This window comes from Heterodontus francisci, chromosome 7, assembly GCF_036365525.1.
Source record: "Heterodontus francisci isolate sHetFra1 chromosome 7, sHetFra1.hap1, whole genome shotgun sequence".
In the NCBI taxonomy this organism is placed as follows: Eukaryota; Metazoa; Chordata; class Chondrichthyes; order Heterodontiformes; family Heterodontidae; genus Heterodontus; species Heterodontus francisci.
In genome coordinates, this window is record NC_090377.1 from 65,549,003 (window position 1) to 65,561,796 (window position 12,794).

The 12,794-nt window shown below is 40.8% G+C and overlaps 1 protein-coding gene across 6 annotated transcripts in view; it reads right to left on the reverse strand.

Moving 5' to 3' along the window:
• Positions 1–12,794, reverse strand: part of galnt13 (polypeptide N-acetylgalactosaminyltransferase 13) — a 542,151-nt gene that overhangs the window by 246,419 nt on the left and 282,938 nt on the right. For all 6 annotated transcript variants that reach the window (XM_068035308.1, XM_068035305.1, XM_068035304.1 and 3 more), the window contains one exon: positions 4,622–4,788. In XM_068035308.1, coding sequence (XP_067891409.1) covers positions 4,622–4,788 — 167 coding nt within the window. The remainder of the gene's footprint in view (positions 1–4,621; positions 4,789–12,794) is intronic.

The following is a 12,794-nucleotide window of genomic DNA, read 5'->3' on the forward strand; positions in this document are numbered from 1 at the left end:
AAGAATGTCAGAGAAACAGGTTAAGCATTTATCCACTTATATCAGCAACTGTAATTGTAATCTTGGGATTGTTCGCTTGGTTCATACTTCCAGCATTCATACTTCAAAAGATGTGTTTGTGAAAATCTGTCAAAATATCATAAGAACAAAGTAAACTAAAGTACATAATTGCCATTATAAACTGATTTCTACAAGAGTGTATTCCTAATGACAACATACATTTGTACTTTTTTTTAAAGTCTATGTGATTCCATAAAACATTTGTGTTCATCTGAGAGTATATTGCTTGGCCTTGAACACAAAGAAGTTCACTGTAAGTTGGTTGGCAGGACTTTCATCTGATTCTTAATTTACTTAAATGAGGATAAAGCACCTCAATCGGAAAATTAAAAAAAGTGTTACAGTTTCATTGTAGCTTATTTGATTGAATATCATATAGCAAATGGTCAAAGATGATTGTAGCAAGCAGTGTGAAATGATCTGTACTAAATGCAAGGGTTATTTTCAGTACATTATGTTACCCTACCATCAGTATTCACAGAACTTTCTCTACTGACAAACAAAGTAAGTGCCAGAATGAAAGGTTCTACGAGTTACACATCAGTTATGTCTGCAGTTGTGTTAAATTACCTTGGGGTGCTAGTTAGATCACAAAAGAAACAGGAACAGATAGCAGCTGTGATATCATAATACAAATGGGAGAACAGTCTTCTAAAGGCAAATTTCAGTGCCAGCAAGATTACCTTTCCCTTCTCCATTAGCAAATATTGAGGGCTTGTTAACTGATGCAGTCTTATCTTGCATCTATATGTGACCTTGAACAGAAGACAATGCTTGTTTCTAAGAATTCTTCTGAAGGGAGGCAGTGGCATACTAGTATTGCCATTGGACTAGTAACCCAGAGACCCAGGTATTGCTCTAGGGACATGGGTTCGAATCCCACCACAGCAGAAGGTGGAATTTGAATTCAATTAATAAATCTGGAATTTAAAGCTAGTCTAATGATGGCCATGAAACCATTGTCGATTGTTGTAAAAACCCATCTGGTTCACTAATGTCCTTTAGGGAAGGAAATCTGCTGTCCTCACCTGGTCTGGTCTGGCCTACATGTGACTCCAGATCCACCGCAATGTGGTTAACTCTTACATGCCCTTGAAATGGCCTAGCAAGCCACTCAGTTCAAGGGCAATTAGGGATGGGCAATAAATGCTGGCCTGACCTGCAATGCCCACATCCCATGAATGAATTTTTAAAAAGTCCACAATGACAAAACTTCATTATATTACAACAGAATACCTGCTGAAATATTGACCGGTATTGCAGTATTATCAGACCTAGTCTTGATCATTGACTTCATTAGCACCAGAAAGAATGCTCAGGTATGCTTTCTTTGATAAGAAGAAATAGAAATATGAGCTATTAAAACATCAAGTTCTCAGAAGAGCAGGGGAGTTATCTTGGGTGTCCTGGCCACTATTTATCCATCTACCAACATCACTAAAACAGATTATCTGGTCATTATCACATTGCTGTTTGTGGGAGCTTGCTGTGTGCAAATTGACTGCCATGTTTCCTACACTTCCAAAGTACTTAATTGGCTATAAAGCACTTTGGGACATCTGGTGGTCATGAAAGGTGCTATATAAATGCAAGTCTTTTTCAATTTTGTACCCACAGAAGCATGTCACTACAAAAACTGATTAAAATATAAACTTATCCAAATTCAGAACAAAAAAAAATTGGTTTGAGCCTAGCATAATTATTAAATATAGGTTGACTGATATGTCTCACTCAGATTTGGGCTTATCCTTGGATAGTCAAGTACCCAAATTTTCATTCAAATAAAATATTTGCTGGCCAATATTATTACAGGAGAGAAGGGAATAACTTTGTAAGTATTAAAAGAAACCCTTATATAGGGCACAATTGAAAAATTTGCAAATAACACAAAACTTGGAAGTATTGTGAACTGTGAGGAGGATAGTGATAGACTTCAAAAGGACATAGGGTGGTGGAATGGGCAGACATGTGACAGATTAAATTTAATGCAGGTAAGTGTGAAGTGATACATTTTGTTAGGAAGAATGAGGAAAGACAACATAAAATAAAGGATACAATTCTAAAGAGGGGGTGCAGGAGCAGAGAGACCTGAGGGTATATGTGCACAAATCACTGCAGTTTGCAGGGCAGGTTGAGAAGGTGGTTAGTGAGGCATACGGGATCCTGGGCTGAAAAATAGAGACATAGAGTACAAAAACAAGGAAGTTATGTGAACATTTATACAACACTGGTTTGGCCTCAACTAGAGTATTGTGTCCAATTCTGGGCACCACACTTTGGGAAGGATGTGAAGGCACTGGAGAGGGTGCAGAAAAGATTTATGAGACGAGATCCGGGGATAAGAGTCTTCAGTTACATGGATAGATTGATGAAGCTGTGATTGCTCTCCTTAGAGGAGAGAAGGTTGAGAGGAGTTTTGATAGAGGTATTCAAAATCATGAGGGATCTGGACAGAGTAGATAGCGAGAAATTATTACCATTGGCAGAAGGGTCTAGAACCAGAGGACACTGATTTAGCAAGTTCATCCCTCCTAAACCTTACGCTGATGGATTTTCATCTGAGTATGACACCCAGGGTAGGGTCCATGCTGAAGTGTGTCACAGCCACATGGACATCTTCAGCAGAGGCTCTCCATAACATTGGTTCTAAGGGCAGACAGATGCCCAGACTACTGCCATAGAACACTCGAATACCAGGTTCGAGAAGGCTCTCTTCCAGAATCAAAAGGATTGGGCTTGCAAATGAGCATCACATGGGGCTTTAATGATCATGCTATTATGAGATCTGTTTTCCCAAAGATTTGTTCCAATGGGGAGGCAGTTCCCAGTACTAGTGGTGTGGTAGAAATGGGAACACATGCTGTACTGTGCTTCGGAATGACAGTACATGTAGGCCAGCCACCTCTAATGCCTGCAGATATGGTTGAAAGGACAGAGGGTCCTGTTGTCCATTTAGCACCACAAAAGGTGCAGATTACAGCAAGTCCATCTCAGAACTTAGCTACTGTGAGATAAATGTCACCTTAATTCCTAATGGCTTGCACTGAAATGCAGCAGCCAGCCACCTGATGTACTCTAGCCAGACAGGTAGCAACGGTGAGAAGCCCAAGGTGGTTTAAGAGATCACACATTACACGCTCATGCTGACACCAACAGGAAGCAATTTCGAGCGGGCCTCAGGTCTCCTGGTTCAGGTGTACGTTGCAGCTGCTTTTAAATCAAAAACCTTGTGCTGACAACTTCCCATCTGAGTATGAAAACCAGGGTGATCAGTATCAATTATGCAGTGCTGTCAAGCATAAATGAACCGGACATTGAGAAAATGGAATCTGTTCCTGTTGATGAATGAATGGTCTTTGAGCAAGGGAGCACTTATAGCCACATAGTTACAATTTATGACTCTTTGTTCCTTAGGCAAATTCTGCCACTCTATAGAGTGGTTGTGCATGGGTAAATATGACACAATTGCTAGGTCTAGAGTATAATGTAACTTGATTACTGCATGTATGAACAGCTGTTTATCTAAAATCACCCACGTCCCCAGCGGCAGCCTGGAATCGCTCCACAGTATAGAAATTAAGGGGAACGGTGGCCTTAACAGTCACTGGCAGAGGAGTAGCTTGTGGGGGAGGTGGCCTGCAGAGTCACTTGCAGCTGGCAACCCAATTACTGCTTCCTTTGGAAAGCAAAGCTTTTGCAGGCACTGCTGCTCAGACTAATGTAGCTAGTCACACATCTGCCTATATACACTGGGGTGGGCATACACACAGGTGAGTGCCATGAGCCTCAGCAGCCAACATCCCACTTTTTCCTTGTCCTCCAAGGAACAATTAAGGCCATTTAGTCCTATCTGAAGTGGAGTATGGAAGCAAATGGCACAAAAATCCTTTAATGGCACCTGCTAATATTGAATCTAGACCACCTTAAATTTGCTTCCACCCTCTTCATGGCACTTAGTGACTCTGGGTACCCATTTAGAACAGGCATGAATATGATTCGGTGAAAATAATGGAAAAAAGGGACATATGACATTCCCACATTATTGTCTTTTCATTAGTATGCACATAAAAATGGGCAGGTGCTTCTAAGAGCTAGCAGAAAGGACTGCGGAAAATGGGGCAGCACTAAAGTAGGCAGAGAGTCAGCATTACAGATCTCCAACCCATTTGGAATTGTTGTTTGTCTAGTTCGGCTCACAAAATCTGTTGGTGGCTAGCAGAATAGCCATGCTAATTTGGCATGTATCATTATAACCATGAAATAAACTGAAGCAAAACAGTTTCAATAGACCACACACAGGATTAATCACATTGCATAGTTGTCAAATTTTCATCCTAATTTTCAGCCTAAGGAGCAGCAAATACAGAACTGTGCACCACAAATACCATCCTTCACCTTTAATGTCCAAATGGGCTCAATTATAACAGGGCAAATAATAAGCTCATCTGTCATCTGAAGCTCACTTGAAATATTGAATTAACAGGAAAATTTATTTCCATATTTTCATACAATGATATTCTCACGACAATATTTACTGTTAAGTAAAGGAAATTGTTTTTACCTCTTTCACTATCATCATCCACTAGGATGATCTCTGTAAGTACCTTTTTGGGGGAACGAATGAGTACGCTGTGAATTGTACGAAGCAGAGTGCTCCAGGCCTCATTATGAAAAACAATAACAACGCTTGTGTCCGGAAGATTATCTTGGTAGACTTTTGTCTTGCATCTGTATGGAAGATGGAAAAAAATAGTTATAAATTTTTGCTCACTTGGAAGAAGAGCCACACCATTCAAAACACAGTAATTATGCAACAATCTGATTCCAGGAACCTGGGTAACTCAGTCCTTTTTCATTTTTGGGTAACACCCTTCAGGACATATTAGTTTATGTAAGCAACATGCTTCCCATGGCTAATGTTAAGCTGAAAACATTCACTGCCGTTAACTGAACAAAGGCAACTTATGTTGTGATTTCACCCTAGAGAGCTGCTTGGCATTTCTGCCAATCTTTTACACCCAAAATAGCCTTTGGCCACAGATGGCATCCACCTGCTAGCTCCATGCTGCAGCTGAACTTGAGCATAATCAATAGAGCTCAGCAGCCATTCCCAGCATTACTTCCCCTCTGGCCTCTGGTGACAGCTAGCATTCACTTGCTGGCATTATGCCTCACATTAACTTAGGTTGTCTTGATGATTTGGTTGTACTGTAAGAAAAACGAAGCCAAACTCAAAACCTGTGAAAGGAAAGAGGGGGTTATGCTAACCATATGTGAATCAGTAATCAAAAATACATCAACTTCTTACTTTATTTAACATTTAATTTGACCCAAAAATGTGTCACTTTAGTATTCACCATCAGGTACGCAAAAATGCTTCAGATGATGCATTTTAGTAATAATGAATGAGGCCACCACATCATCATTTTATGCATTTGACTAGGCATAATTACGGAACTCATATCAGACAATAAATTGTTCATTTCATTTTTATTGCCTATACTTTATAACATAGCACTTAATTGCACAGTAACATGAAAATTAGGATCAAAGTAAAGCAGCCCACTCTATTCATTTTTGAAGCCACTCAATACTTTGGAAGTCTCCGAAATTAGATTATTAAAAATAATCAGCATTAACCATTGGCTATATTTGGCAATACTACTGGATTTTAGACAATTAACAAAATAGTAATCTCACTCAACATAGAAATGACATGCCTAAACAATTCTTTATATGAATTAAACAATTGGCAAATCATATAATTATAAAATATTCTGTTGCTGCACAGTAAATGACTGTACAATTCAACTAATTTGTTGAATCTTTCAATCACAACAACAACATTAGTATTCCTTGGTGGCCAATAGGGCCAGTCAGCCTATAACAACTTTAACAGAGGGACTGCATCAATGCGGTAAAACTGTATTCTGCATTTGCTGTCTGGCAGTAGCATAGGGGTTATTCATTCACTCTGCTCTTTGCTGACGATGCTGCTTTAACATCTCACACTGAAGAATGCCTGCAGAGTCTCATCGACAGGTTTGCGTCTGCCTGCAATGAATTTGGCCTAACCATCAGCCTCAAGAAAACGAACATCATGGGGCAGGATGTCAGAAATGCTCCATCCATCAATATTGGCGACCACGCTCTGGAAGTGGTTCAAGAGTTCACCTACCTAGGCTCAACTATCACCAGTAACCTGTCTCTAGATGCAGAAATCAACAAGCGCATGGGTAAGGCTTCCACTGCTATGTTCAGACTGGCCAAGAGAGTGTGGGAAAATGGCGCACTGACACGGAACACAAAAGTCCGAGTGTATCAGGCCTGTGTCCTCAGTACCTTGCTCTACGGCAGCGAGGCCTGGACAACGTATGCCAGCCAAGAGCGACGTCTCAATTCATTCCATCTTCGCTGCCTTCGGAGAATACTTGGCATCAGGTGGCAGGACTATATCTCCAACACAGAAGTCCTTGAAGCGGCCAACATCCCCAGCTTATACACACTACTGAGTCAGCGGCGCTTGAGATGGCTTGGCCATGTGAGCCGCATGGAAAATGGCAGGATCCCCAAAGACACATTGTACAGCGAGCTCGCCACTGGTATCAGACCCACCGGCCGTCCATGTCTCCGTTATAAAGACGTCTGCAAACGCGACATGAAATCGTGTGACATTGATCACAAGTCGTGGGAGTCAGTTGCCAGCATTCGCCAGAGCTGGCGGGCAGCCATAAAGACAGGGCTAAATTGTGGCGAGTCGAAGAGACTTAGTAGTTGGCAGGAAAAAAGACAGAGGCGCAAGGGGAGAGCCAACTGTGCAACAGCCCCAACAAACAAATTTCTCTGCAGCACCTGTGGAAGAGCCTGTCACTCCAGAATTGGCCTTTATAGCCACTCCAGGCGCTGCTTCACAAACCACTGACCACCTCCAGGCGCGTATCCATTGTCTCTCGAGATAAGGAGGCCCAAAAGAAAAGAATTAGTTTTTTCTCTGGAAGTCAAGGGAATGACAGAATGAGGCCAATGGTAAATCCAAGATCGTCCAAATGCAATTTTCTGTCTCCAAAGGGCTTCCTCTGTGATTAAAGTGATTTTCATTCAAAAATTTTCCCTGTACCTTTCCAGTAGGAAAGTTGTAAATGCTATCCAAGACAACAGTAATGTCATTCTAAGAACAAAAGGTTTAAGGTTTTTGCATAGTGCTCAGAGTATAATAAATAGCAATATACTGAAATAAGACTGTTTGATCAGCTGGCAAATTGTTTTAAGTCAAAAATTGTTCTTTATTCTAACAGATGTATGATTTGATTTACAAACAGTACATCATGAAATTTGCTGCGGAAAAGAAGACTATTAAATGTCAATAAGGAGAGATGGTGAGGTAATGTCAAAATGTGTATGTGTACATTTTCTTTATTTTGTGCTTTGTTTCACATTTTGTTACTTCTTCCTTTTTTATTTCATACCTTATCTGTGCTGAAATTATGTATTTTTCCAGTGGTGCTCTGTAACTCACCATGTGCAAAACTATCTCCCTATGCGGTCACATCTTTGCTTTTTTCTTCTCTTGCAAGCACTGAATTTTGCTAGAGTCCATTTCCACAAGTGCTCCTTATTTTCCCATCCAAACAGCTATTCCTCCTGTGTGAAGCTAGAAAGTAGGCAGCCAACTATTTGACTATAGAAGGCATCACCGGTAGGCTCAATCTTGTCCTTTCTCCCCACCCCAACCCACACTTCTTACCAAAGCAAGCAGGTTTGACTGCTTGAGAATGGCAAAAAACTTGGAAAGTCAAATTTTACCAGAAGTCTGGGTTTGCAGTTGGCACCGTTCTGCAGCCTAAGGACTGTAGATGGTATCAAAACTGAGTTCAATCCTGTCCTCACTGAAGGCTGAATTTCCAGGAATCCACCGAGTGGAAACTGGGCTGTAGGGCCTCCCAAAGTGCAGGGCAAGATTTACTGCCCCATTTTCATAGACAATGCTGTCGGTGCCATTTCCCCAGGGTCCTTAGGTTAAATAGACAGAATGAAGTGGTAAGACAATGCATATGTAAATCAGGATCTGATGATGCAATTAGGATCCCAATGTACTTTGTGGATATCAAAATAAAAGTATTATCAAGGGGTAGACCCAACCAGCAATCCTTAGTGGTGAAGGCCGAAATCAGCATTTAGGTATAGTTTCTAAAGGGGCAAGCAGCTGCAGAACAAATCTGGTCAATACTTTTGTTGCTATTGATATTTCATTGCTGTGGAAGGATTTGCAACTTGAGCAGTGATTGCAAGACTGAGGCTTTTTGGCAGTACTTGGCAGAAATCATTTTTGCCTCCAGCGAGGGTGAATAAGGAGAAGAATGATGAGAATCATTCCAGCAACTCAATTCTGGACAGAAGAGGAGATTGAGTAGGAAGTACAGGAGCATGGACACCAGCACCAATAACAGGAACAGTAAGGAGAGCATGTTGGAGCTGCAGCAGGTTCTGTCAGGAGAAGGGAACATTTAGGCAACCCTACCCTCCACATCTATCCAGAACTAGTTTCCAGAAGCTCACAGAGGAGTACAAGGAGGCTCAGCTTCTCCCGGTAGAACTATACAGCCCCTTGTAGAGAAGACAAAGCCTTCCCTGCTTTCTGGTCCCTTTCTGCCAATGACAAGCGACTGACTGTTGTCCTCATATTTTATTTGCTACCTCAATAAAAGGAGCAATTAAAATGAGATGAATGTCACAGTTAACATTACCCTAGGCTAGAAAACACTGATGGCAAATTTATTGTACAAATACTTATGATGCTTACATATTAAGTTCTCTCTCTTCTATTTTAATGGAAGTATTAACCAATTTAAAATAAACTTATGTAGTGGGCCTGTACACTTAAATAAAATAAAAAGTTGATTCATCTTAAAGAGAACCTTCTTGTGGGTTAAGATCTTAGAGCTGCATCTCTTCAACTTGGCTTAAACCGATAGGGATTACCCATAGGATTTCTAGCATCTGCAATACTTGGCTTTTGAGTTTTGAAAGAATTCTTTGTAAAATTTTACACAGCATGACATATCTCAATTTTTTTGTTTTACACTTTCTGATATTCTCAAAACTTCATAAAACTTTTCAGATATAAATTCATGTAAGGTTGTGAGTTTCATATAACTTTATCATGAGTTAGTGAACTGCAGATCATTAACTAAAATCCTTTATTACAACAAGGACTGTTAAGGTAGCTGTGGTACAACAACAGTGTACTTATTCTGAGGCACTTTCAAACAATATTATATTGGTCTAAGGGGCTGCTTTACATATAGGAAGAAACAGAGAAAAGAGTGAGAGGATGAGGAAGCAGAGGACAGGAAGAATGAGAATAAGAAGGAGAAACAGGGGAAAGAATTAAACCTACCACCCCTCCTTACTTCAAAGAGCACAAAATCTATTTGGTCTACTTCACAGATGTACTGACTGACCAAAGATAGAGATAACAGAGGCCTGCATAGATATCGGCACTCAAGGTTCACTAAACCAACTGTCATTCTTGACTACAGATTTCAAAAAAATTATCTGATTTAGTAATTCTAAATCTTTGTTGGGCTTAGCCACCAAAAACGAACAATCAGCCTCTCATATACATGTTGCCAAGGAAGCTGGTCACGGTAATTTATTTTTTATTTATTCACTGGATGTTGTGTCATCAGCACAGCTAGCATTTATTGTCCATTCCTAATTTTTTGGGAAGGTGATGGTAAGCCACCTTCTTAAATCACTACAGTTGATGTAGTAAAGGTATTCCAATAGTTAGGTAGGCAGTTCCAGGATTTTGACCCAGCGATAATGAAGGAACGGCGATATATTTCCAAGTCAGGCTGGTGTGTAACTTGAAAGGAAACCTGCAGGTGGTGCTGTTACTATGCACCTGCTGCCCTTGTCCTTCTAGGTGGTAGAGGTTGCAGGTTTGGGAGGTGCTGCTGAAGAAGCCTGGGAGAGTTGCTGTAGTTCATCTTGTAGATGATACACGGTGCACCGGTAGTGGAAGGTGTGAATGTTTAAGATTGTGGATGAGACACAGATCAAGCGGGTTGCTTTATCCCGGCTGGTGTTGAGCTTCTTAAGTGTTACTGGAGTGACACTTATCCAGGCAAGTCAACAGAATTCTATCATACTCCTGACTTGTGCCATGTAGGTAGCAGAAAGACATTGGAGAATCAACAAATGAGATACTTGCCGCAGAATATGCAATCTCTGGCCTGGCCTGTTCTTGTAGCCACAGTATTTATGTTGCTGACCCAGTTAAGTTTTTGGTTAACGGTGGCCTCCAGGATGTTGATAGTGGGGGATTTGATGATACTGTTGAATGTCAAGGGGAGGTGATTAGACTCTTTCTAGTTGGAGATGCTCATTACCTGATACTTGTGTGGCATGAATGTTACTTGGCTCTTTTCAGCCCAAGCCTCAAGGCTGTCCATATCTTGCTGCATACGGGCACAGACTTCTTCATTATCTGAGGAGTTGCAAATGAAACTGAACACTATCATCAGTAAACATGGAAGATCACTGATGAAGCAGCTGAAAATGATTGCTCTTTGAACACTACCCTGAGGAATCACAGAATTGTTACAGTGTAGAAGGCGGCCATTCGGCCCATCGTGTCTGCACCAGTTCTCCGAATGAGCAATTCACCTTGTCCCACTCCCCCACCTTCTCCCTGTAACTTTGCACATTATTCCTTCTCACACAAGAGTCAAATTCCCTTTTGAATGCTTCAATTGAACCTGCCTCCACTACACTCTCAGGCAATGCATTCCAGACCTTAAACACTCGCTGCATGAAAATGTTTTTCCTTGTGTCGCTTTCACTTCTTTTAACAATTACTTTAAATCTGTGCCCTCTCATTCTCAATCCTTTCACAAGCGGGAACTGTTTCTCCTATCTACTCTGTCCAGACCCCTCATGATTTTGAATTCCTCTATCAAATCTCCTCTCAGCCTTCTCTTCTCCAAGGAAAACAGTCCCAACTTCTCCAATCTATCTTCATAACTAAAGTTCCTAATCCCTGGAATCATTCTCGTGAATCTTTTCTGCACCCTCTTCAACACCCTCACATCCTTCCGAAAGTGCAGCATCCAGAACTCCTGCAGCAAAGTCCTGGCACTGAGATGATTGGACTCCAACGACCACAACCATCTTCCTTGTAGCTGTAGCTATTCTGGAACAGCTTGGTTAGAGGCACCGCTATTTTTGGAGGAGAAATCTTCCAGCCTGGTCCCGGGGGTGGGGCGGGGGGGGGCATAAACTTCTGGCATGTGTGTGTGTGTGTGTGTACGTGGTGGTGTGGGGTGGTGAACAGATTCCTGCCCAGAATTAAAATCGCAGGGTTTATAAAGTACAAATGTGACACATACAAAAGATAACACATTGCACAACATACAACATACTGGGTAAAATAAAAATAAAGTTCAGACTCGGTATTTTCTTAAAGGGAGACTACACAGTCAGCTGATGAATCTTTAATTCCTGGAAATTCCCGCAGGACAATCCTGGAGGCTTGCCAACCCTAGAGGTAGCAGAGTTGAACAATCTAGTCTCCACTCCATCTGACAAGAACTGAACCAAGCACACTGAAATCTCTATGGACTAAGCACAAATTAATTAGAAAACTACAAAAATTTTCATTTAACTAACTGTATAAATGTGCTATGGTAATTTTCTGCTGTCTAAAGCATATCTCTTCCTTTTCATTGTCTTTTCTAAAGTAACCTGCTCTAAATCTGCTCAGCAGTATTTCCCCAACCCCCAACAGCATTCAACATGCTTAATTTGCCCATAGAGTACAAAAATCAAGATCTTACTAACTATAAGCAATTATAAAAATTAAAATAAAAGATTGACATCCTCTCCCATCTTCACTGAGTCACCTGTTCCCAGAGCTGTTGTTTGATGAAGCCGTTCAAGATAAAGCTGTCAGATCTATCCATCCACATGGTATGATGAGTCAATGGTGACCAAGACGCAAGCTCCCAATTTGGAGCTGTTAAAAATTCCAATAACGTCATAGTCTTAATAATAGAGGAAGTAAATTAACTTCAAAGATTGCAATGGCTTAATGTGCTCTGGATTGAGTTTTAATAAAAATGTTTGTGGCAGCAAGTGGGAGGAACAGGAAAACTACACAGCTGCTCAAAAAGTGTCAGCAGAACTATCTTCATGAAAAGAATCAGTTTTATGATAACATCCAGAGGACAGGGCCTGCGTTTGAAGAAGGCAAAATCAAAACTAATCTGAGGAAAAAATATTTCATTGAACGAGTGATCAATCTATGGAACAGACTCCCTGGAGAAATGGTGGAAGCAGTTTGTACTGATTCAATGAATTGCAAATTTGATAATTTATTTCAGAAAATAACATTCTGAGAGACAATATGTAAGTAATGAGACATCTGGTAAATGTAGCATGCTTAGGAGGAAGAGCTGACTTCCCGAAGCTTTCCACTACTGGCGTTTTCCTCAAGTCACCTCCGGGTTTGCTTGAGGCTAATTAATTGCTATGATTATACAACAGCTCCATTATTATTATGCCAGGCAACTACTTGGCTGGTAGTAGGTTGTCTTTTGATGTCTAGGAACTCCTATGTTCCTTCCCAAAGTAACAGATTAGCTTGACTTGAAAGTTCTTGAGGGTTATATAAACAGTATTCAGTCGTCTTGAAGAACTCTGTCTGGAACCATAAGGGATCTTGCAATAAC